At 37.5% G+C, this 26,641-nt stretch overlaps 2 protein-coding genes across 2 annotated transcripts in view; one reads left to right on the forward strand and one right to left on the reverse strand.

Moving 5' to 3' along the window:
• Positions 1–229: 229 nt before the first annotated feature.
• LOC127576148 (uncharacterized) overlaps positions 230–26,641 on the reverse strand; it is a 60,939-nt gene continuing 34,527 nt past the window's right edge. Inside the window, exon 3 of the mRNA XM_052026535.1 lies at positions 230–732. Within this exon, the coding sequence (XP_051882495.1) occupies positions 342–732 (391 nt within the window). The 3' untranslated portion in view covers positions 230–341. The remainder of the gene's footprint in view (positions 733–26,641) is intronic.
• On the forward strand, positions 14,345–25,933 carry amer2 (APC membrane recruitment protein 2). The gene has a single exon (XM_052025855.1). It carries the CDS (start codon positions 14,406–14,408, stop codon positions 16,278–16,280), a length of 1,875 nt encoding a protein of 624 aa, XP_051881815.1. The 5' UTR covers positions 14,345–14,405; the 3' UTR covers positions 16,281–25,933.

A 26,641-nucleotide genomic window follows, 5' to 3' on the forward strand; every position in this document is an offset into this window, starting at 1 on the left:
CCCTTTTGAAGCAGGTGGGAACCTCAGACCACAGGTTGAAGATGTCCTTGAACACACTAGCCAGTTGGTTGGCACAGGTTTTCAGTACCCTCTCAGGTACACCGTCGGGGCCTGCCACCTTGCGAGGGTTCACCCTCTTCAAGGATGTTCTGATGTTGGCCTCTGAGACCAAGATCACAAAGTCGCCAGATGCTATGGGGATTCGCACAGGTGTAGTGTTATTCTCCCGTTCAAAGCATTGGATAAAAGGCATTGAGCTCATCAGGGAGTGAAGCATCACTGCCATTTATGCTTTTAGGTTTCACTTTATAGGAAGTAATAGCATGCAAACCCTGCTACAGCTATCGTGTGTCCAACTGTGTCTCTAATTTCACACAAATTTGCCTTTTCACTCTCATGATGGCCTTCCGCAGGTTGTACCTGGACTTCTTGTAGGGTTCTGGATCACCGGTTTTAAATGCCACAGATCTAGCCCTCAGCAGACTGTGAATCTCCTGGTTCATCCAGGGCTTAAGGCTTGGGAAAACTTTGAATGTTCTCGACGGCAAACACTCATCCACGCAGGTCTTGATGAAGTCAGTGAAGGCTGTGGTATATTCATTCAGATCTGACGATGAATCACTGAATATGGTCCAGTCCACCGATTCAAAGCAGTCCTGTAAACGCTCCTTCACCTCCTTTGACCATACCTTCACGGTCCTCACCACTAGTGCTGCGGTCCTCAGTCTCTGCCTATACGTCGGGAGTAGACAAAAAGCCAGGTGATCAGACTTGCCAAAATGTGGGCGCGGAAGAAAACAAAGGAGAAAGAAAGCAAAGGGGCAGAAGAAATCAAGTTTATGTTTTACCATGCATTATATCCTAATGAAGTTCTTTTGAGGTGGAACAATCTTTAATTGAAGGACATTTAATCATTCAAAAATGTTAGTATAATACTATTCTAGAAAAATCCACCCAATATTTTGGAGCATGGAAATTTGAAGACCTGTATTTGTCAATCTCCCCACTTAACACTTCTACAGGTTTTGCGTCTGTTTTTTGGCTGTATTAAGTGCCTGGCGTTCCTTGACAAACTTGGGATGTTTTTGAATGAGGCTCCCAAAATAATATAGGGTAATTGGGACATTTATCCGTTTTTTAGCACAACACAGTTCTTTCACTTGTAAATACAAAATATACTCCTGAAACTTTTTCTGGAATTTTAATAGTCTCTGTAGGTGGTAGACCTTGTGCCCTCAGCTTGTCCCACTCAATAGTGGGATTAGCATTTGGTGGCTCATTATGTTAAAAAAAAAACACCAGCTGATCCTCTATTCTTCGAAACAATGTGACAGCAGGTCCTCCCTGTCTGACTGGGGAATGAGGTTCCTCTTGAAAAAAATAATTCAGCAGTCTCTTTACCCCCTCTTCCCTGAATGTGTCTCTATGGTAACAAGTATCAATTGGCAAGTTTCAGTTTTGGGCAGATCACCCTGCTCCCACTCTCACCTATCAGTCCATCGTTTCCAGCTGGATTCCAAAGTAAGCTTGAGGAACTGGCCCTCATCTTCCACCTTGGCACATTGCAACCTCCAGGATTCAATATCAAATTCAACAATTTCACATAAGTTGTGTTTACTGTCTGTATAGGAATTAACCAGTTCAGTAGTAAGATTGTCCATCTACGATATTAACTCAGATTTTATCTTTTCCCAGATACGGCTTGATCTTCTGTGCATTTCCAACATTCTCCTTTTTTATTTTCAGTTCTCTATATCTCTGACCTACATTTCACAGCTTATACATGTCCCCTTGTTTATTTTCCAGCTCTCTGTACCTGCCTTCAATCAGCCAGGTGGTTTCATAAGTAGCATATCAGCATGGCAATCCGGGCATCACCCTATCAGATATATCCCCTTTGAACTATCCATTCTTTCCCCACCCTTTCAGTACCCTAAAACGAACTTGTTTTCTCACTTTTCCAGTTCTAAAGAAGGGTCTTTGATCTGAAACTTTAATCCTACCTGTGTTTCCACATTTCTGTTTTAATTTAAGTTGGATTTCTGTATCTCCTGTTTTCGTCAAAGATGTTGGAAGGTACCCATTTCTTTTCTGAATTTTTCTTTTGAAGTTCAGGGAACTTGACAGAATCCTAAAGATCAAATCTGATTTCTGACTCCAACTCTACCTCTGCCCCTCCCCTACCTAGCTCGATCTGCCTGTCATCCTTCACCCCTCCTCAGTCCACCAATTGCCTCTGCCCCTGTTTTAGCACTCTTCCTCTCCTCTTCATACTAGCTCTCTCCACTCTCAGTCCAGGTGCAGGGTTTTGACCCAGAACATCAACAATTTCATCCCCACCCCCCCCCCCCCCCCCCCCCCCCCCACACACACACACACATGCTGCTTGGTCCGCTGAGTTCTTCCAGCAGATTGTTACTGGAGCGCACTGGTTAGTGAAGTGCTGGATACTAAATAGAGCTTTTACAGTATAGAACAATCAAAACTTACAACAAATCACACAGAAGTATCCTAGTTGGGTCCTTAACACCCTTTTAATTTCTTAATGAAACACCATTAAATTAGATTCAGAGGTTGCTGGCCAATCTGGAGAACTAAATAGTTGGTAGCATCAAAGTTCCAAAATCATGGTTTGAGAGAATTTTGAACACAGTTTTAAATTACAGTCAGATACAATTAAAAAATTATTAAAGCAGGAAGTCACTGAACTTTTACTTTGATGGTTGAAAGCTTACTGAGGATTGAAACCAGGTGACTTGGCTGTGAATTCCAAGCTATTGAAATAAAAGCTTCCAACTAGCAACTGTAAATTAAAAACCAATCGAAAATCTGGGTGTTCATTTCCTCTTTCACCATGCCAGTGGTTTTAAACCTTTATGTGACGCAGTGATAGAAAATGTCTCAGTGATAGAAAATGTTGCAGCGAAGCAGCTTGAAACGATAAAGTATGATAAAGGTTCTACATAAATGCAGGTTGTCTAAGGAGAACTTCTTCAAATTGCCAGTTCAATTTGTGAAACAAAATATGTGAAACAACATCCTTTCTGGCTTTCCTTAATTGTTCTATAAATTTCAAATGTCTCTAATTTGACTCTCAATTAACGTGAACTTAACTCACAAGATGAATGGTCTCAACCCGAAATGTTGACAGTCATTTTTTTTCACTAATGCTGCCTGACCTGCTGAGTTCCTCCAACAGCTCAATTTTTGCTCCAGATTCCAGCATCTGCAGTCTCTGTGTCTTCACAAGATTTATCTCTTCTTTCTTGAACAGAATTGTTTTATTACCAATCCTTTACTCTCAATCCTAATATGCTAATGAGGATTGAAAGATGCTGCCAGAGACCTTACTACAGTTATACAGCATGGAAACAGGTCCTTTGACACAACTCATCTCTACCAACCAAGACGTCTATCCAAACTAGTCCCATTTGCCTGTATTTGGCCCATAGACTTTTCTAAACCTTTTCTATCCATGTACCTGTCCAAATGTCTTTTAAACATTGTAATTGTATGTACCTCTACAGCTTCCTCTGACAGCTTCTTCTGTATACCCACCATCCTCTGTGCGGGGAGGGTAGTGGTCCTTCAGGTCCATTTTAAGTCTTTCCCCTCTCACCTTAAATCTATGTCCTTTTGTTTTATACTCCCCTACCCTGAGAAATAGACTGTGACCATCCACCTTATCTATGTCCTTCATGATTTTGTATACCTCTATTTCCTGTCTAACATCCATTAACATGTTCAAATGCCCATCATCAGGGAATGATGACCTTTGCATCTCAAGTTCCGTAAATGTTTAAAAAATTAATTTTGTTTTTATAGGTATCACCAACAATCTTTCCAAGTTCTTCTCTGATACACGTGCATTCCATTTCGACCATCATTTAAACAGTTATTGCAAAATATTGATTTCATATGCTGTCTTGTTTTCATCCTTTATACCTGGATTTCCCTCCATTCAGCATAGTTGTGTCCTCTTTAATTATTCATGTATTTTCATGTGCTTTACTATTTTGTTTTATATTATCTTCTAGCATTTTTGTACAGTGTTTTAGACCTAATGATTTTATTTTATAACCCCTATATTTTCTATATTTCTCCTTAGTATCATTAGGACTAGTTGTATTACTTATTTCAGTATTTCCTTAATTTATTTATCCACGTATGAAGATCCAACTCCTTTTATCTTATCTGAATACACCCATTTTAAATTCATCTGGAATTAAACATTTTTCCATGTCAATTCATTGCTAATTTTTCTGCCCAGTGATCTCTGCCCCATCCAGTCCAGAATCTTTGATTCTGAAATTTTCTATTTTCAGACTGGACTGTGTTTCATTATGTTATCATACTCTCACATCAGTTAATGTGCCTACCAGTAATATTTTGAGCTAAATTGCAGAATGCTCTATTTTCCTTCTCAGAATTGCATCATTGGTTTAAAAAAAAGAGTTGGATTCATTCCAGTAAATGCTCTTCAATTTGACACAGAATGCATGTGGGACTGGACTGAGGTGTTAATAGTATGAAATCATGCTAACAGGATAATCTTGTTGGGGTGCTCAATAATTATATCAATGCGCTAATTCACTTGTAAGTAGGCTTGACTATTTTCATTTAATTTGACATGATGTGCTAAATGTGTCTTTTTAAACTGTTTTGAGGATCTACAACAGAGATATCACATAATAAAACACTCACTTAAGCTTCTATTTAATACGAATGTTAGGAATAACTGCTGGTGAGTGATGGGATTAAAAAGTGCTCATGGGCTATAGGCTCTCTGTGCTTCCTGTAGGAAAAAAAACAAATTACTTTCTATACTATTCCCAAACCATAATCCCAATTATGTATGTAATAATTTGCTAAATAAATTATTCCAATATAATTGATGTTCAACTAACCTCCTTAGCATTACTTTTATCTTCAGAATGAACTATGTTATCAATCCTCTGCTTTCATACCACACCTACCATCATTTATCAATTTTTGATCCAATTTTCTGGAAGGGAAGGGAAATTCCTTATTTATGGGATTTGTTTCATCATTAGAAACCAGTGTCCTGGTTTTCTCATTACTCTTGTAAATTTCACCAATAAAATCCTTATAATCCTTAATTTTTGCAAATCTAGTTTTGACATAAAGAGATGAGAACATAATAAATGATGCATGTCAAGCTGTGTTAATTACTGTCTGCACATTAATTAATGTTCCCTTTATATTGATATATACATATTGTATTTTAAAGCAATTCATTTTCATCCTAAAATAAATTTAAATTATATTTCTGAGAAATGGCAATCAAACCAGCTTCTCTGTTTGCACCCTGTTGCTGCTTAGTAGGGCCATGAACTGTATGATGGCTCCTGAATGTGAACAAAGCAGCAACATTCTTTAATCCAAATTAGCATCTCCAGAAAAAAATGTTCGAAAGTATTAAGAGTAAATCAAGGGTGTATCAGAACAGGGGATTAAATACTTTGAATCAGAGAAATATTAATCAGCTTTGATCATATATTTTAACATCACTGACCTTTATTCAAATCTCTGTAAGTTGTGAATGCAGGAGGTGTAATTGATGATTTCAAGGAAATTTGAATTTTTTAAGTGACTTTTATACTAAATGTTGTTTAATTCTCATCTCAAAGTTAAGTTATTATTTATTATTCTTCCATTTGGTATCGGTTACTTTCAATATTTTCTCATTTACAATCATCATATCCTTTTAGCAAAGTTTAACAATCCCATTTTGATACTTTCCAAGAATGTAGGAGTAAGAATAAATTGGACACCTGAAGAAAGTAAAATGTCCCAAGGCATTTTGCAAACTTGATTATCAAACAAAACTTGTCTGTGCATCATAAGGAGATGATAAAATAAAAACAAAATGCCGCTAATATTCAGAAGGTCAGGCAGCTGAGTGAGAAACAAGGTCAAGCTTTTGGGTTGATGAGTCATCAGTATATATTAGAACCAGTGAACAAAAACTTGATTAAAGAAATAATTTAAGGAAAGTCTTAAAGGGAGGAATTCCAAAGCTCAGAAGTAGTTGGAGCAAGCTTGCAATTGGTAGAACAAATAAAATAAGGAAAGCGCAAGATTGCTGGAATCGGAGGAGGACACACAGTTGTGTTTCTCTTTGGTTGAAATTAATTAATTGTTTCTCTCCATGAGCTCATCCTCTTCCTTCATATGGAACACTGCTGTTTGCACGACCGTTGGAGCTCTCTAAATGCCAACTGTGCTTACTAGTAACAAAACAATTGTTGGCAGCAACTGTGCGTGGTGAAGGAAACAAAAAAAAAGTTCATTGCAGAAATATAGCAACAAAGGCTTCAGCATATAATGAAACAATCTACAGTAAACACAACACATGATTAAGTTGTTGAGAATCAAATTTCTGAAGGCCTGAGCAGGAAACCCCAGAAACACCTATTTTAAATGTGAAAGCTGTGCTGAAGGAATGAAAAAGATAGCTGGTTTTTGCATGGGAACTAAACACATAATTGATTAAACTGAAAAATGCAACAAGTTCTCGTACACTTCGTAAAAGACCTCTAAAATATTGCAATCTTTTCTGTCCCTGAGTTTAACACATTGTGAAATGAACATGTGGAAACTTGCCTGCCTCAGCAAGGAGTACCCAAGGTTGCTCTGTTTGTTACTTAAAATATTTTTATCACTTTCCTTATGGAAAAGAAGCAATAGCTGTGGAGAGCAAAAGAATAATATTAAATACGAAGCTTTGCATATGTACAGCCACTCTATGTTTGAACACATCAGGAGGGTTCCAATAGCAACACAAAAGCAAAGATTCCATTCATGGGCAGTTAGTCCTATGCTATAGAGACAATAATAATGGATTATGCATGATGCACCGACAGCAAACACAGTGTTTGCCTTTTCTATAAGTTCATGGTGCATCATCATTTGAAATAACATGCAAACAAGATTGTGGGTGATTGCTGAAGCTCACAACTCACTATTTTACAAAATCCCTGAATAAAAGTGATTAAGTGGTAATTCAACCAATATTTCCTGATAGGAGACTGCTTGATGTTAACAGTGGTCAGTGACAAATGCCGGAAAAAGTATTCCATTCACAGCACTACTAATAATTGAATAGGGTGGTGGAGGTAGAGCAATCTCACAACATTTATGAAGTATCTGGCTGATCACGAATTGACGAGGATAGAAGGCTACCAACCAAGTGCAAGTAAATGGGATTAGTATAGATTGATACTATATCCATCTAGGGAGAGCTAGCTGTGGATTCAAAATTGGCATCGTCACGGTAGACTGAAGGGCCTGTTTTTGTGATCTATGACTCAATGAACAGGAGTGGTTCCATGATCAGTCACTGAATTTCAGTACTATAACAGAATATGCTACATCTGTGGAGACAGAAATAGAGTTAATGTTTCAAGCCAATGGTTCTTCCATGAGCACTGCATTACTACTTATTTATTAATCCACTGGTTTAGTTGACCTCAGCTGGTGCATTATGTCTAATTTTAGGCACCACACTTTAAAGAAGAGTTCGGGACCTCAGTGAGGGGACAAAGGTACCAGGAATGTGGGCCATCAATTATGTGGAGAGATTAAAGAACCTGGAGTTGTCCTCTTTGTTACAAACGTCAGGGAGAAATTTGATTGAAGTTCTGGAGTGCCATCGTCAGCTTCTGGAGCAGCCACGGAAGAGTCAGTCAGAGGTTGGATATTCTGCAGCAATGATAGGAACTCTATGGATTTGACCAGTAAATTAAGAAGATGACTGGGATTCAGGAAACTTTGGGATTCAGGAAACTTTGGAGTAAACCCCAGTCAAAAGCCAGCCCACCTGCCTGCACTCTCCCAGAACTGCACAGCATCGTGCAGTGGACATGTCTAGTTGGCGTCCAGAAAAGTCTCAGGGTTTTTTAAATAAATCCCAGGTTTCCAAAGTCTTTCCGCCACTTACAAGAACTAATTGTGAGTGCAATACTCCTCAGGCCTGGATGACTACAGCTGCAACAACACTCAAGAAGCTCAATATCACCTAGGACAAAGCAGCCCTTTGATTGACACCCTTTCCACCACTGTGCACCATGGCTATCAGTTATAAAATGGACAATGAAAATTAGTCCTGTGACTCTCTACCACATGGAAGGGCAAGGGCACATCTACATATTCCACCCTAAATAAAACATCTTCTTAGCTCAGAAATTTATCGCTAGTCCTTTATTATCAGTTGGCCAACATCGTGGAACTCCCTACCCATCAGTGGAGTGTGAGCAGCTTCATTTCATGGAATGGCAGGTCATAATTCACTGCTAGTTGAAGAAGGCAGCTCAACACCACCACCTCAAGGACATTTAGACAGAGGCAATAAAAACGGATGTTGCCAGTGAAACCCACAACCCACAGAAGACAAAAAAAATCCATGGATTTAACAAAAGAGCCCATAGGGAAGGTGAGTTTTTTATGCAGTGAGTTATGATCTGGAATGCACTGCTGGAATGGTTGGTAAGATCCGATTCAATCGTATCTTTAAAGGAGAACCAGATTTAAATTTGAATAGGTATCGTTTTCAGGGCCATGGGGTAAAGGCAGTGCAGTGGAACTAATTGGCTATTTCTTTTAATGACACGGTGGTAAATGGACTGCTTTGATGCACTGTAATTCTATTGATGCACTATAATTTGTATGACTATTTTTATTTTATCAGAAATATTCTGTGTTGTAAATCTTGACTGCAATTTTTTTTCACAAGCACATCACAAGGAAATGAAACAGCACTAATTAACCTTTTAAATGATCTTTGGAACTTTCACATTTGTTAACAACCAAAAATAGGGGCTGTGTTTCCCATTATTTCAATTTTCTACATGCCTTCTGGATGACACAATCCCAGGCTCCAGCAGTCATCTAGTTCCTCATCCTGAACAATGCAATGTGCACAGGCTTATTGAAGCATAAAGAACATCACAGGTCAACTAATTCCTCCTTTGCTTAAAGCTCATGTGTGTGTACTTCACATTTGTGCTACTGGAGAAAAGTCAGTATTCCCTCCTCCTCAATTCAGGATTATTAGGATGTGGTGTAATTTTCAATCTCTTTCCTGCTGTGTTCACTTCGCACATTCCTGCTATGATTGGACTTTGGATCTTATAACGTACGAAGCTCAATTATATGTAAATATAACTAGCTGTTTTGATGAGAATGAACCAGGAGTTAATTAATTGTAAACTCAAGATATTCTTGGAAAGGAAACATCATCAGGTCTCAAAGGGAAAAAAAAAACATACCCAGAGGCATCTGAAGACCAACATCCAACAAAAAACTTGTGACAAAAAGAACCGATGGCATATGGAAAGAGTGCAGGCATGTTGTGGCAATCTCTGGATTCTTCTGAGCTGTCTGTCAAGGCCATCTTTGGCTCAAGGACCCAACCAGCTAAGAACTAGGAATGGAGAAGAGTTTATCAGGGACAATCAGGCAATAATGAGCTGTTGGTAGGGTCATAAGAACATAAGAAATAGAAGCAGGAGTAGGCCATCTGGCCCGTCAAGCCTGTTCCGCCATTCAAGAAGATCATGGATGATCTGGCCGTGGACTCAGATCCACCTACCTGCCTTTTCCCCATAACCCTTAATTCACCTACTATGCAAAAATCTATCTAACTGTGTCTTAAATATATTTAATGAGGTAGCCTCTACTGCTTCCCTGGGCAGAGAATTCCACAGATTCACTACACTCTGGGAAAAACAGTTTCTCCTCATCTCCATCCTACATCTATTGCCCAAATCTTAAGGCTACGTCCCCTAGTTCTAGTCTCACCTACCAGTGGAAACAACCTTCCTGCCTCTATCTTATCTATCCCTTGCATAATTTTATATGTTTCTATAAGATCCCCTCTTACTCTTCTGAATTCCAGCGAGTATAGTCCCAGGTAACTCAATCTCTCCTCATAAGCTAACCCCATCTCCAGAATCAACCTGGTAAACGTCCTCTGCACAGCCTCCAAAGCCAGCATATCTTTCCTCAAGTAAGGAGACCAGAACTGCACGCAGTACTCCAGGTGCAGTACCCTGTACAGTTGCAGCATAACCTCCCTGCACTTAAATTCAATCCCTCTAGCAATGAAGGCCGACAGTCCATTTGCCTTCTTGGTAATCTGTTGCACTTGCAAACCAATCTTTTGCAATTCATGCACAAGCACTCCCAAGTCCCTCTGCACAACAGCATGCTGCAACCTTTCACCATTTAAATAATAATCTGATCTTCTATTTTTCCTTCCAAAGTGGATAACCTCACATATACCAACATTGTACTCCACCTGCCAGACCCTTGCCCACTCACTTAACCCATCTACTGTATATCTCTCTGCAGACTCTCCGCATCCACTGCACAATTTGCTTTTTCACTCAATTTAGTGTCATCAGCAAACTTAGATACACTACACTCGGTCCCCTTTTTCAAATCGTTAATGTATATCGTGAACAGTTGTGGGCCCAGCACCGACCCCTGCGGCACCCTGCTCACCACTGATTGCCAACCAGAGAAACACCCATTTATTCCAACTCCCTGCCTTCTATTGGTTAACCAATCCTCTATCCATGCTAATACATTACCTCTAACTCCGTGCATCCCTCTCTTATGGATAAGTCTTTTATGTGGCACCTTATCAAATGCCTTCTGGAAATCTAAGTATACAACATCCACCTGTTCCCCTCTATCCACTGCGCTCATCATATCCTCAAAGAACTCCAGCAAGTTTGTCAAACAGGACCTGCCCTTCCTGAATCCATGCTGTGTCTGTCTGATGGAACCACTTCTATCCGGATATCTCACAATTTCTTCGTTAATGATAGCTTCAAGTATTTTTCCAACTACAGATATTAAGCTACCTGGCTTATAGTTACCCGCCTTTTGCCTACATCTTTTTTTAACTGGTGGCTTGATATTTGCTGTCTTCCAATCCGCCAGGACCTGCCTAGAGTCCAGAGAATTTTGGTAAATTATCACAAATACCTCTACTATAACTTCCGCCATTTCTTTCAGTACCCTGGGATACATCCCATCAGGACCAGGAGACTTGTCTATCTTTAGGCCCACTAGTTTCCTCAAGAGTGTGATAACAGCGGGATAGAAGCTGCCCTTGAGCCTGGTGGTATGTGCTCTCATGCTTCTGTATCTTCTGCCCAACGGGAGAGTGGAGAAGAGAGAATGACCGGGGTGGGAGGGGTCCTTAGCTGCTTTTCTGAGGCAGTGGGAAATGTAGACATAGTCAATGGAAGGGAGGTCGGTTTGCGTGATGGACTGGGCTGCGTTCACAACTCTCTGCAATTTTTTGCAGTCTTGGGCAGAGCAGTTGCCATAGCAAGCCTTGATGCATTCGGATAGGATGCTTTCTAAGGTGCTTCCATAAAAATTGGTAAGAGCAGCTAAGGGAGCTCCACATCAGGATCCTCTCTGCCTCCTCCATGCCCAAAGAGTTTCCTCCAGAATCGGTGTATATTTAATCCACCTGCTGACTGAGGAAAAGTGCATTTTAAAGGTTCAAACCGGGCACCAAGCTTATCGTATTCTGAGCAGCAGTGAACCCCACCCTCTCTATGTTTCAGAGACATGAACAACCTATAGTAGATACATGAAAGCACTGAAGAATTAGCACAAACACTGTACAAAAATCTTCCAAATCCTTTGGTAGGATAGGAATCCAATATCAGCAGCCTTCACTAGACGAGCATTCCTAGCAGCAAGGCTCAGATCATATTCAGGCAGTTCCATAAGCAATGCCTGCATCACTGACACCAGTCTCCCAAAAGAAGCAATCTACTCTATTAGGGAAGAAATTTCAGAAGGCTCCTTGAAAAATGTAACATTCTCATGGGAGTCCCTCCTCTGTGACCATTCAAAATGGAGAAGGAGCATCTAGGAAGACGCTGAGCACTTTGAGTCTCACTGTGCAATGTCCTAAGCAACTTCTGCATTGGACTTATCAGCCATAGAATCTCAGAGCCCACAGAAATGAAGCAAAAGCAAATCATCCTCAACTCCAAAGGGCTGCTTGGCAAGAAGATAAATCATTGATACTCCTGCTAGTGTTCCCAAAGAAACATTCCCTGGTTGAAATTGAAAAGGAATCCAATTTTTTGGCCTGCTAAACAATTTTCTATAAGTTCCAGTAAATTATTTCTTTATTGATAGCATCAAATAATTCCATCATCAGAGACAAACAATGCAAAGCGGATGCAAAATATTTCCATCATCAATAGAGAGTCTTAGTCCTGCATTTATAAGGCATCTCATCAACACCACTTCTCTCAACCAGAAATTCTCAATTACATTCTCAACCAATCCTCTGTCCAAGTTAATTGGAGATGCCACCCCTCCAAGCAACAAATGCATTGATGTATAAATTCCTCACGAACAATGCATACATCCATCTATACTAAAAATAATACTTATAGTGCACATTCTTCATCCTAAATTAGTTTGAAAATTCTTTCACCTCTTGGGAAGATATTTCTAGAATAGCAGGGAAAATGCTTCAAGGTGCTCTCAAAGCCTTTTTGAAAAAAAGCAGTATCTTCACTAACCCCTGGGAATTCCTAGCCTGTGATTTCTCTGAATGGAGAATGAGTGTTCAGGATAGCACCAATTGTTTCAAATCCCTTCAAGTGCTTCAGTTAATGCTTTGAGAAGTCTTAAAATATAGAATTATCTTTTATATCTTTTTAAGTTTTTATTTTAAGGTTGTCAATATCATTCCTTCCTCCAGAAATGGCTCAGTAATTTCCCTCAGCAGAATTAATACAGATTGTGTATAAATCATTTCTTCTAATTTACAAATGAATATTCACAGTTAATCTTCAAAAATAATAGAATAAAAGCATAAAACATTGTAAATATACAGTAGCATAATCAGCATCTTGGATCTCCTTATTCTTCCTACCAAAATAATTCACTTTACACAATAGCTACATGTTAATGCATCAGTTTGCTGAGAGCAGTGGCTTCAGAAACCAAAATAAGTTAGATACGTTCCAAATCTAAGACACCCACTAGCAAAGGCCCGGGAGATCTTTACAATTAAGTAAAAGCACAAAGTGTTAAGAATTGTCAGGAAATTATAAGGCGCTTCAGAGCTTTCCTACAGTAGTTATCTGCTATTGTGAAGGACCTTAATGGTACCAGAGCTTTCCTACAGTAGTTATCTGCTATTGTGAAGGAACTTAATTTTTTTATGTTCCTGCACTCGGCAAGTTATTCTAAACAATCAATAATTTACATAATAACTGATAGTAACGTACCCCCACCAACTGCAATATATATTCCCAGGTTCTACTTTCTTGACTTAATTGAAAATAATATTTTGTATTTACCTTATCCATGGTTCACAACATTTTATAACCTTGACAAGTTTCTTCTTAATACTTTTATCCCTAGTTTATTTTTGAGCTTCTCTATTCTTTTCTTTGAGTTCGCCCTTTTCCATAGATGGAAATGTCTCCCTGTTCTTTGCATCTTTGTGTATGCACATATTATCTGTATTGTGTTGGGCTGACCAGAATTAAAGTGAGAAGACTTTGTATCCTATTCTTCTAGCCTCATAACCTGACTTTCTATCTTTTTAATTGTTCTAGCATGTTGCCCAAAATTAAACTGTTTTTCTAAGATTATCTTAATATTATGTTAAATAATAGAACCATTGCAAATAATAGTTCCTTTTTTCATAACTTTATTAATTAGTTTGTGCAGAGTAGATTGCTTTTGATTTTTATTGCTGTATCTTCTTCTTTAGTTTCCTGTCTTTTGCTTTGTTATTTTCTGACCACTGGGGAGGACAGGCAATCTGCTCCTGGCTCCCTACAAGTTCTACTATTTAATGAATCATTAGAAATACAAGGTAGTTAAAAAGTTAACCATCAGTTTTCCTCCTCTTTTCTTCTGTAAGATCTACAACTCTTTACCCTGACAATTTGTCTCAAGTTCACACTTCCTTCAAAAGGTTATCAACCCAAAATAATATCAAATTGCCCTGTGTAAGTCATTTAATGCATCTATTTTTCCTTCAGCATTTATACTGAGGTGTTACTCTGTATTCATTATTAAAATGATGATGTGTTTAAATCATTTCCATTGATTGAGCAAATACAATTTTATGCAAAAATAAAATCAGTAACTTGCATATTTTTTTGAAAAATGCTGTTGTTTACCAGTGCTTTTCAGAAATTCAGGTTAATTTACTGCAGCTGACAGTGGACTGGCTCTAGTCCACATATGACGAAAGCTGCTTATCCTCTTGGTTGCCATGGAGTTAAATTCGAGCAGCACTGAGGCTGCAAGTGGGAAAACGAGCATCAGGCAGCTGCAGCGGTCTGCAGGAAAAAGACAAGAACAAGATCGTGGCAGTCATGGACTTGCATTGTGAATGTAATGAAATTTCAGCTTCTGAACAGCAATCTGGCAAGATAAGTAGGACGGCATTTAAATTATTTGGGAGAAGAAAATCAGGGGGCACAATGCCGAATATCTTCAGTATGAAAAACAAAGGGGATGGGAAAAGCTCCTTGAAAATGGGGCTTGTCCGAAGCAAAACACACGATGGAATTGCTGATATGGGATTGGAAGTAAGCAAGAAGGAAGATTCTTTGAGCAATTATCAATTAGATAATGATTCCAGTACAAAAATAGTTAGTAGTATGAGCTTTGCTGTTGGTGGTTGTGGCTCCATTGCCAAGTCTCACAGTTTCTTTTCTTTACTAAAAAGGAATAGTAAATTAGAAAATTGCAAGGGGGAGTCAATGTATTCAAACTCTGACCAGATGAAAGAGAAGAGTTGCAACAGACAAAAGAAAGGACTAAAAGGATTGTTCAGCAGCATGAGATGGCATAAAAAGGACAAAATCAGTATAGAGGAAAAGGCTGGGCACCATGAAATCCATGACTTTATTACATTGCCTGGCTCTTTGACTGCAAGCTTGGAATGTGTTAAAGAAGAAGCACAAAAATCTTACCCTGAATCTGAAAGTGCTGGAATGGAAATGCACTCCTGTGAAATACAGGGTGATAATAAGAATGTTTTCACTGAGGATCCTGAACAAGCAACTGGGAGGACCTCCCTTCCAGAATTATATCAGAACGTGGAGAATACTGCCTTTCATAGCCATTCATTGGACCATCATTCTAATGATAAAGCTTCAGAACAGGTGGAGGACAAACAGGATGAAAATTTACTCGATATGATGCAGGATGTACAAGAAGAATGTGCTTCTGTAACTGCATCTGCATCTTGCCATCTTCCTGAAACTACAACACCTGGTGCACCCAATAATGATCCACCTGCAGAACAATCAATTGATCGAATTTGCATCATGTTTTCTGATGTTACATCTTTAAAGAGCTTTGATTCACTCACAGGATGTGGGGATATTATTGTTGACCAGGATGAAGATGGAAATGCTGGTGAAGGTGGAGGTGTTACAGAAAAGGGAAAGAGTGGTGGAAGAAAAAACACAAATATTCTGAGCTATCAAGGGGGAGGAGAGGAAATGGCCAGTCCTGATGAAGTTGACGATGAATATCTGCAAGAATTCTGGCACTCACCACCACCCATCGCTGAGTCTCTTAAAGAGAAGCAGGAACATGTTGCAACTGACCAAACACAATTGTTGGCTTTGGGTGAAGCAACTGGCCTTAATCAGGCAGGGAGCAGTAGGTTAGTCAAACAACTTAATCTGAATTATATTTCTATAAATAAGAATGATAATGAAAAACAATTGACCACAAAGTGTGATCAACAAGAAAGTGTCCCAAATAGTGATGAGGGATACTGGGACTCCACAACCCCTGGGCATGAAGATGAAAGTGGAAGAACTCTTGCTACCAAGGCAAGCATTCCAAGGGACAGTTGCAGTGGAGATGCTCTGTCTGATCTGCTTACAGATCCAGAAGAAAGCCTGACAAGTATCGTCTCAGATGAAGAAATGTGTTCTGTTTCAGAACCTAAAACGCTGTCTCCAAAAGCTGTGATACCTGCATCCAACATTACCACAATCTCCAAGGACAAGAATATATCTGCCATTCCAAGGCACAAGACCACTTTTTCTGTACGCCAAGGGGAAGGAAACCATATTCATTGGCCTCAAACAGTTCAACAGTTGTTAGGATGTGAACCAACAAGAACCAAAATCCCTATTGCTAAGACCTCAATTTCTAGACCCAATAGCAAAGTCATCACTGGGACAAGTGCAAAAGTCTCAACGAACAAGGGAGGTACAAAAAAATAGCTTTGGAAAGGCTTTCATGGCAAAATTAAAATCAGCGTGTTATACCAGTCCAGAAGTAAGCACAATTGGTTGAGATTCTGCTTGCACCCCTACTGTTCATATTGTGCAATAGGACCTTTACCATTTGCCAAGAGGGAGCTTCTATCATATAATTGAATCGTGCCTACAAAAGGAAATTAATTCAAAGCTTTATGAAGCATAGATGCAACACATAATTTTTATTTCTCCTGAATGCTAATCAGGAAAGGAAGAAAATGACTGACCAAAATTTAAACATAATAACAGATATGAACAAAAAAAAGCTTGTGAAAGAATACAAAATATATTTGTGAAACCGTGATCAAGAGTGTTTACAGAATCATATTTTCTTTGATGAGCAATGGAGTCTGTATTGTGACTTTCTTTCCTGTACTGGAATGTAAGGACAATATTTTTCAAACATTGGTCATTAATTGCTATTTTTACAGTCTACATAGTGATTGTTACAAATGACATCTATTCTGGGACAAGATTCTGTTCAAATATTGGATGTTTATGATCTACAGCCAGAGAAGAAAGAAACTGATAAGTAAGATGGTTATATAACTGCAATCAGGGAACGATTACATAATCAGGACCAGCTTGAGTTTTCATCATAGTGAAGTCATTCAAGATGAATTTGTAGAAAGATCCCTTGAAAATACTTTTTGAAAGGTGATGATAGGAAAGGTATTTTATTTCCTTCATGATGTGTCTTTTGAGTTTTCAACCTGACAATTTTTTGAATAACTTATTTTCTGCATGTGAATGAGTAAAAAATTTAGAAGGTGGAGTTAAAATACCTTAAAATATAGCACAGAGAATACTCTCACTATAAATGGGGACAGATGACAGTGTATATGTATATATAACATACAGTATTCCTTCAGAAGCTCCTGTACAGTCATTGCTTTCCATATAGATAGTTACTGACAGTTACATGATCTACAATTTTTATATTTAAATACTTTGGCGTGGCCTTTATTTGTAACAAAGTGATTGTGACAGAGAATAGCCTACATAAAATCAGTAGATAAAAATGGATAATATGCCGTACATTTTTGTACTATTGTTCCAAGTGCAACTGGTTGAAGGTTCTTACAGATTTTGGAGGAACATACTTCTCAATTGCTTGTTTTATTAAATTAGTTCCAATGTTTATTCAGTATGACATTTATTCAACTGATAAGCAGGTCAGATAAGAAAAATGGGAACAATCCCCGGCAGTGTTGTACTATGTGGTTTGAGGCTCACCTGATATTTGGCCTCAGATTTTATTTATATAATACTAACTTTGTTAGGCACCCATTGGGCAACTGAGCAGCTCACTAATGAAGAGGGTTTTAATTTTGGGTTGCTGCAATATTGGCCAAGGTCCTCACTGTGTCCTGGGAGGGAAAACAATTAATAAAGAAGGGGAGACAATCAAGAGAGGGAGTGGGGCAATCAAGAGAGGGAGTGGGGAAATCGAGAGCTGGAGCAGGATAACCGAGAGAGTTAAGGGGTGGAAGTAGCCTCTGTTAATCTGTTAAAGGAAATGTAGTTTTAAGTATCAAGGCTTGTTATTTTGTTATACTGGATGCACCTCAAAATTGGGCACCGTGCCTTTGACATTCTAGGTCACTTTAAAAAAATTTACACTTGTACACTAAAAACAGGGAGAAAAAGAAATTCTGAATATAACAGGAAAATATATCATGAGGTAGATTATAATAAAGATGTTTAAAGGTAGGGAGTGAGAAAGAAATACAGCCATTTCACAGTTAACAAAATAGAATAAAAGTATAATGTTGAAAGCTTTGAAATAAATTCAGTTAATTATATTAAAGACAAATAACAAACTTCCTGATCATTTCTCATTCAGGATTATAATTCATCTTAGTGTTGAGCTTCTTTTCTAAATAATGTCTAAAATTGGGAAAAAATTGTCAGACTGTTTATAATAACCATATCTTTAGCAGGCCATCATGATGCGTGGCTCTGCATTGAAAATGTTTAAAAATGTTAATTTAAAAATATATTATTTGTGAAATATTACTGGCTTCCTTATGAAAAGGGAATGAAAGAAGGATTAGCAGAGCCATGATTTGCATCTAAGGGTAGCCAATTACATATCAACACACGGTGAGGCAGAGGAGAAGATCACCTGACTGATTTCATAATTTGAGAATAGTATGTGTGCTGATCCTTATAAGAGGGAGGATCAGATATACCAAAACATTTTGAGTTATTCAGTGGTTACACTTGGTCCTATGGAATGGAATGCTCTGTAATATTGCCCGCTGAGGTTGTTTGATTGATTAAATCAATATTAATCATTAGGCAAGTAGTTGTATCATGGAGAATTAAAATTGGGGTTATTTGATCATAGTGAATTCGATCAGGTAACACTGTAACCAAGTTTCAAATGACTTGGTTTCTGTTGCTTCTAAAATGATAAACTTAATGATTCTACATCTCTAAACATTAATCAACTAAGCAACCAAAGATAGGTCTTTTAGAACAACAATTCTTTTAAAATCCAGGAGTGGTGAAGTTGGGCAGCAGTTAATGCTGCTGCCTCATAGCATCAGGCACCTGGAATCAGTCCTGACCTTTGGCGCTTTCAATGCAGAGTCAGCAACTCTCTTTGTGATTGCATAGGTTTCCTTCAGGTGCTCCAGTTTGCTCTCACAACCCTAAGGTGTGCTGATAGGTTAACCATTTAGTGTAGGTTAATGTCAAAGAGAATCAAAGAGAAGTTGCTGGGAATGTGTGATGGGAATAATTTGCAGAACATAGGCAAATAAGGAGGGAGGAAATGAAACCAATGGAATTGCTCTGCTGGGAGCCAGCATGGACCTGATAGGGTGAATGGCCTCTTTGTGTGTCATTATACGTATAAGATTTCAACACCTTTGTTACTGTGTTGTAATTGGTTGGATCAGATTGTGACTTCAATGGACACTGGTCAGCTTGGGTCAAAAATAAAATTAAAATGATTGGCCTACGTTTATATAATGCCGCAATTCTTTATTACATCTCTCAAAAATATCTCAAATAATTATTGCATTTTGAAGGGTGGTAGCTGTTCTAACATAGGCATCTGAAATAATCACGTTGTATAAAGTATGATGCCACAACCAGCACTGAGATGGATAATCAGTTAAGCTATTTTCGGTTATTTTGGCTGAAGAAAGGATATTTAGGAGGAGGCTGAAAGAATTCCATGCTTTTTTTTGAATAACATATTTAATGGCCATTTATACAGCAGGCAAACCTCAATTTAACATTCCATCCAAATGACCGTATTTCCAAAAGTGCTTTGCCACTTTTGTACCACATTGGAGCATCAGTCTGTGTGCTCAGTTGGAATGAGGTTTTAATCTACAACCTGTGACAATCTGCCTCTCATCTCTAAAGAGTACACTGTTATATCTTTGTTTTCAAAAACAACTTGGCTTGGGTCCTAAACAGCCCAGAACTATTTTCACCTGTTTTCCCTTACAAGAATGAAGTCATGAGCTTTATTTTTTGTGTATAATGCAGCTATGTAACAAATGTATGAGATATCTTCAGGTTTGAATTTGAGAAGGGCTTGGTACACCAATCTGTTTACTGTTTTTTGTGCCAATTCTGTTAGATCTCCATCTTTTATTTTCTCCCTATCACCAGATACTACTGAAAATATTTGGAACACCTTAAACTTGCAGTTTGAAGTTTATTTTTGCATTTAAAAAGGTTTTGAAACTCCTCTAAATTTGAAATTGAATGCAGTATATTTATTCTTAATTTTCATATAGGCTGTCTCTCCTCTCCACTGCAGTATTAATGATCAACTAAACAGATGGGCCCAACAGGAGGCCACAAACATCCATACCAACAAAACAATGAGGTTTTCAAAGTTAAAAAAATTGGAAGGAATTGACACCATTTTAATATTGCCAAAAATCTCACATCAATATTATACCAACCAAAATCATTTTCTCTGCCATTCAAACAGCAGGTGGAAATTATTTTTTAAAAAATTCAAAATTGTTTTGGATTGATTGTAATAGCAAACCAAGTTACAAAGCTTTCAGTTTCTGATCCTGTGCTGCTAGGACAGGATCAGAGACCACAGCCTACCACATTCTCATGGCGTATTACTATGTAATCTGTACAACTAGGAGACGCCAGACTTGCCTTTTACCTTCTTTCTCAGAGTCCAGGGTCCCAAATACTCCTTCTAGGCAAAGCAGCAAATTACTTGTATTTCTTTTAATTTAGTATACTGTAATTGCTGCTCACTAAACAGTCTCCTCTAGACAGGAAAATGAAAGATAGATTGGGTGACAATTTAGACACTAGGGTGATTCCTGGGAAGAGAGGTTTGTCTTATCATGAATGGCTAAAGAATTTATATGCTTTGGAGTTTAGAAGTGTGAGGAGTGATCTGACCGACATGTATAAGATCCCAAGGGGCAGGACAGGATAGATATTAAAATATCTCTGCTAGTGGGAGAATCTCAAATGAGAGGACATAGCTACAAGATTAGGGAGCAATCATTTAAAACTGAGCTGTGTAGGAACTTCTTCTCACAGAGGATGGTGAAGCTCATCTACCCTGGTGGGTTGTAGAGACTAGGTTATTGGAAATACCTAAAGAGGAAGCAGATACATTTTTGTAAGATCATTGAATTGATGAGTATGGGGAACTGTCACAGAAGAGAGGAGACCTGATCATATTCAATGGTGGGACAGGCATGAGGGGCCAAATGGCCTACTCCTCCTCCTCTTTTCTTATTTTCTTGTTCTTGTGTTCTTTGAGGAAGATCTCCATTCAGTCCACAAGCATGACCTCTGATCTCCTGGTCTGCTGTCACTTTCAAACTCCATTCTACTTCCACCCTGACCTCTGTTTTCAGCCTCCAAAACCATTCTAAGGAAGATCCACATAAGTTCAAGGAACAGCACATCCTCTGAGGAGACACGTTACACCCATTTGGGCTTAAAATTGAGCTCAGCTATTTCAGATAATGAGCGCTTCCAGTATTTTCCCTTTTTACTTATGCTTTCAACATCCATTATTTTCCCTTTGTAGCTTTGGATAATTATTTTACTTCTCCCATTTACACTACTTTCATTTTTTATTTGTCCCATTATTACTGATCACAGATCTTCCCTTTCGCTCTCCTCTTTCTCCGTACGTACCTACAAACCTGTTTATCTCCAACTTTAACCAGGACTTGAGGAAAGGTCATTGGTGAGAAACATTGTTCATTTTCTATTTTCCAGATTTTGCCTTTGCTGCTGTGTACTTCCAGTATTCTCTGTTTTAAGATCACTTCTAACATCAACAGTACTTTGCCTTTGAATTAGGATTGAAATGTGGCTATTTGACAAAATAAACTGAAAGATGTAATTCCAATCACATTAGATTTGACACTTTTGCTGTGTGGATCACAAGTCCGTGTGAAAAGATTAAATAAGAGTGAGAGGAAAAGACTTAAACTAATTAAGGTGATAGTGGGAGTAGGGTGGTTGTGAAGGGAAGTGGATCAGAGGACAGAGGAATCTACATGGCAGGTCAATAATTGTTACAAAAGATCACCAGAAATATGAGCAGGATGAGGGGAACAGATACCCAAATATCAATAAACAAGAGCAAATAGCATAAGATATGAAACAACTAGATTAGAAGCACAAATTCAGCCATACAGAGACCTGACTTGCAAGGTGGGTGCAATTGGGAGATCAATATTCCAAGCTAAAGAGTTTTTAGTAAGAGCAGGAAATTAGGAAAGGAAGAGTGCAGTAATATTTGATAATTAAACAATTATATTAACAATGATGAGATAGTGGAAATAGCAGCCAGGAAGGATTTTTTTTCACGAACTTCCTTAAAGTAGTGATTATTTGGAGAATTGAAGCAACAAAATACTGGATACACCAAAGACTACAGATGCTGGAATCTGGAGCAAAGTACTGGAAATGTTTCCTATCTGAAATTCTTGAGTTCAATGTTTTCTGAAATGGCTATAATATGTCTCATCAGAAGATGTGCTGTTCCCTGTGTTTATTTTGTTTTAGAGTCCAAGAACAGAAATGAGGAGTGGAATGGAATATGAAAATGATGGAAGACCAGAGATCAGGGCCATGCTTGTACACTGAACAGTTATTAGAGATGTTGATTATCACATTGATTACAGGTAGCACTATTGGCCAAGTAGCAAAGGAAACTTCTAGAATGCATTTCTAGAACTCCTTACCAGCAGAAAATGTTTTAAAACCAATAAGAATTTTTTTTACTGGATTTATGATAAATTAATAATTTAATTGTAAGGGAACACTTTGCAGATAATGGCTAAAATATGACACAATTTTAGATTTGAGAAAGAAAAGTCAGAGTCACAAACAAAGTTTTAAGATTTCATTAAGGGGAAGTTCTAAAAGATATGAATTGATCAAAGTTAAATGAGCTGAAATGTTAAACTTACCACTTAAAGGAGTTATTCAAATTAATATTTGGTGTGATTGAACCAAGTAATATGTTAGAAAACCAGAGCACACTCCTAAAAGAGCAAAGGCTTCCTTCATGTATTTAAACAATCTAGCAAATATTTTAGCAATGAAAGGAAGAAAGGAAGCAAGAAAGAAAGAAAGAAAGAGTGACATCTATAAGGCACTGGTTGCAATGTCCTAAAGCTCTTTAACACCAGTGAAGTATGATTATCATAGAGTCATTTGTAATGTAGGCGATTTGTGGACAACAAAGTATGATAAACAGCAGTGTGATCAAACAATTTATTCTTAGGAATTATGGGAAGGGATAAGTATTTTCCAAGAAACTAAGGCGAACTCTCCGCTCTTCCTCAAAGAAATGCTATGTCTAACTGAAAGTGCAGATGGGGCTTCACATTTTTCATTTCTCTTCTGAAAAATGGCACTCGAAAGTACAGTCTTTTCCAGCACTATACTGGAGTACCAGTCTAGATTCTATGCTTATGTCCCTGGAATGGAACATGAAGCCATAATTCTCTGATGGTCAAAAGTGCTACTGCTACACCATAGCAAGGAAAAGTGGAATCAGAGGACATCAGGGAGTTATTTAAGTAAAAAAAGTTGTATAGATAAAGAAGAAAAGATGCAGAAAATGAATAAAGAATTTCAAAGTTAACAGCAAAAGTTTTATAAATTTAACAGGTGAAAAAAGAGTAGTAAAGGGAAATATGCTCCCATTGAAGATCGTTCAAGTGGAACTATAATTCAAAAAAAGGAAATGTTAGACTTGTGTTTTCACAGCTGAGAAGGCAAAGGACCAATCAAAGAAACCTAAAATGTTTAACCATTTGTCAGTACATGATGTGAGTAGATATGATAATAATAATCATGGTTTATAGTAGAAATTAGATAGTAGATATTAATAATCATGGTTTTCCAAGTTCTATAAATTTAGCCATTGTGCCTTTGGATTTGAAAATTGCAAGTGTGATCAATATCAAAGAGATTTTATTTCAGGATGGAGGGAAGGAGAAACCATAGCACTACAGCCTGACAGTTCAGCATCTGATCAAATAATCAACATTGAGTTGTAAAGAACAAGTCATGACTAACAAATTTAGCTGAATATTTTAAGGAAGTCACTCAAATGGTGAATTTGGCTGCCATAAATGTAGTCTGTGTGAACTTCTAAAAGGATCTGAGAAGGTTCCACACAACAAAGTATCAGCAAATGACTAGCTTGGAAATGAATGTATGTGAAATCTGAAGTAGACTTGTTAAATGAGTTGGGAGGTAGGGGACTGGAGGAAGGAAAAGTGGAGGATTGTCTGATTGAACATTGGAAAATAGTAGGCAGAGAAGGGCAAGCTGGTCCACCAAGTCTGTTCCATAGTCCACTTTGTTGCCAAGTCTCTTCTCAGGCCTATATGATAGGGATGTGAAAAGTACTGTTCCCTAATGTTCTTTGTAGGAATCTCAGACATTCGTCATACAACTGGTATGAATAGATTATATATAAATTTATAAACAACATAACCTTAGAAGGCATTGTAAGTTGTGTAGGTGGGAGAAGCAAGTTGTCAAGGGAGATGGATGGGTTAATTTATGTCAAAAATATGACATATGATATTTAAAGTAGACGAGTGTGAGGTCATCAAACATCAAATCTGAGAAAGAAAAATCTGAATGCTATCTTAATGTGAGTCTAGGAACTGAGGAAGGGAAAAGGGGTGTACAGGTCCGTGGATAAGACAAAGCAGTCTTACAAGTAGAAAGTACTTTCAAAAACCTAATAACATCTTATCTTTATCTCAAGGATGTTAAAACAAAATGTGAGGGAATGATGATTATAGTTGTTTGGAGCCTTGGTAAGACTAGATTTAGAATACAACAGGAGCTATTACTGAACCTTGTACAGGGTAATGTTCGGCATGGTCTGATGCAGCTCAGTTAACCAGAATGATAGCAGGGCTAAAGAAACTTTAAATTATGATTTCATAACCTTGGCTTTCATTCTCCTGAATTTAGAAGGTTATAGGTGATCCGATGGATATGCTTGAAATGATGAAGAGATTTAATGAGGTGAATACAGAGAAATTATTTCCCCTGCTAACGCAAAACAAGAGAGGACTATTCTAAAATTGAAGAAACATTTATTCGTATTAAGAACGGTGGAAATCTGCAATCATTTCACCCAAAAAGGCGGTGGATGCTGGTGAACTGTCATTTTAAAGTCTGAGACTGTTGGGTTTTTGATAGTTAAATGTGATAAGGGAGATGTAGCAAACTATCTTATTGAATGAGAGAAAGAGGCAAATTTATTAAGGAAGATGATGACATTCACTTCCCAGTCTATGTATGGGTTGGCAATGCAAAATAAAACACCCCAGTAAAAATCATGAAACAGGACAAAAGGATAACAAAATAAGTTAACATGAAGTTGAAAACAGTATCTACTGTAATGAAACTCCTACACATTTAAATAGAAACATTATAAGCAAATAAGAACATAATGCTATACATTGTTCAAATTAGAATGAAATTTCATAGCACTTAATTTATTCATCATTGTAAAATAAATAGCTACTAAAAACAGTACGTTAGATTTAAATAGTAGCAGTTAAATAACTTGTTGGGTTTTAGTTTTAAAGTCTGTGCAAAACTCTTCTCTCTGAAAGATTATATATTTTTATGCTTGCAATTATAATTTAATGGTGCACCACAGTTCATAACTACTGATGTAGTGTAATTCTATTAAAGGTCATTAACCAAACTAGAGAAGTGTCTGACAATGGTTATTTCAGACTGCAGTGTTCTTCCCACCCATTTTGGTGATGTCATTTGGTTGATTCAAGAAATAACACAGAATTTGTGCATAGTACAAATAATTTTCCTAAACTCAATACAACTAAAAATCTAGTTTTGTGAATTGTTAACTTGATTTGTCACTCAGCTTTAGAGAATGTAATTGAAAAAATCTGCTGTTAATATTTTCAATTGCTATTCCTCACTTGGATTTGCACCATCTGCCATTTCAACAAGTGCCATAGTACATCAAAAATAGTCAATGATCACAGAATCATAAACTGCACTTCTACCATGTACCATAAACTCCCATATTTGTGCTGTGAAAAGAACTTGTTAAGGCTGTGTTTAGTATTAAAATGTGAAAATGTTTTAGTAGAAGGGAATTGCTAATAAAAACATAATGTATTTCCTTTTTTAAAAATATCTTTTGTCTTTTTACATATCAATTAACAGCAATACATCAGATTATCTGCAGTTTGCAATGGTCAGAAGTGACAGTAGTCAAAATAACCAAAAGGTGTAACAAACCTTTATTCAAATATAGCCAAATTCATTTTGGTTAATGTGTTTTTTTAATCTTGTGCCTTATTGCTTATACCAATGAACATTCTTGATTGCTGGCAGACGCAGAAATTAGGGTAGGAAGGAATAGGTAATTTTTGATTTGTCTAATGCTGTAAAATTGCAGCTCATTTTATAATTGTGATTTTTATTTCTTTTGCTTTCAGTAGAAATAAAAACTGGGAGAAAGACAAAAGTGTCTGCTAATTTGCTATCTTCCTTTATATACTATTGGACAAAATCAAAATTTCTCCAAGTAATACACCCTGAGCTTATGAAACCACAATTTCTATTTTTTTTTTGGAATGTAAGATAGTTGCACTTCTTTTGGCTGCATAAGTAAATCTAAAATGGATAAATTTGGTTGCCATTTTCCATGCAATCTTGGATATGATCAATAAAATCTATGTTCGTTGGGTTTATTTTTTACCAAAATATGTGTGCCTGACAAAACAACTGATTTGATATTCTGAGGTAAAATGTTAGAATTTATTCATAGAACGTTGCAGCAC

This window comes from Pristis pectinata, chromosome 11, assembly GCF_009764475.1.
Source record: "Pristis pectinata isolate sPriPec2 chromosome 11, sPriPec2.1.pri, whole genome shotgun sequence".
Taxonomy (NCBI): domain Eukaryota; kingdom Metazoa; phylum Chordata; class Chondrichthyes; order Rhinopristiformes; family Pristidae; genus Pristis; species Pristis pectinata.

Excerpts from the sequence above, each read along its gene's own strand:
- amer2 (XM_052025855.1), top strand. The coding sequence starts at position 14,406 with ATGGACTTGCATTGTGAATGTAATGAAATTTCAGCTTCTGAACAGCAA.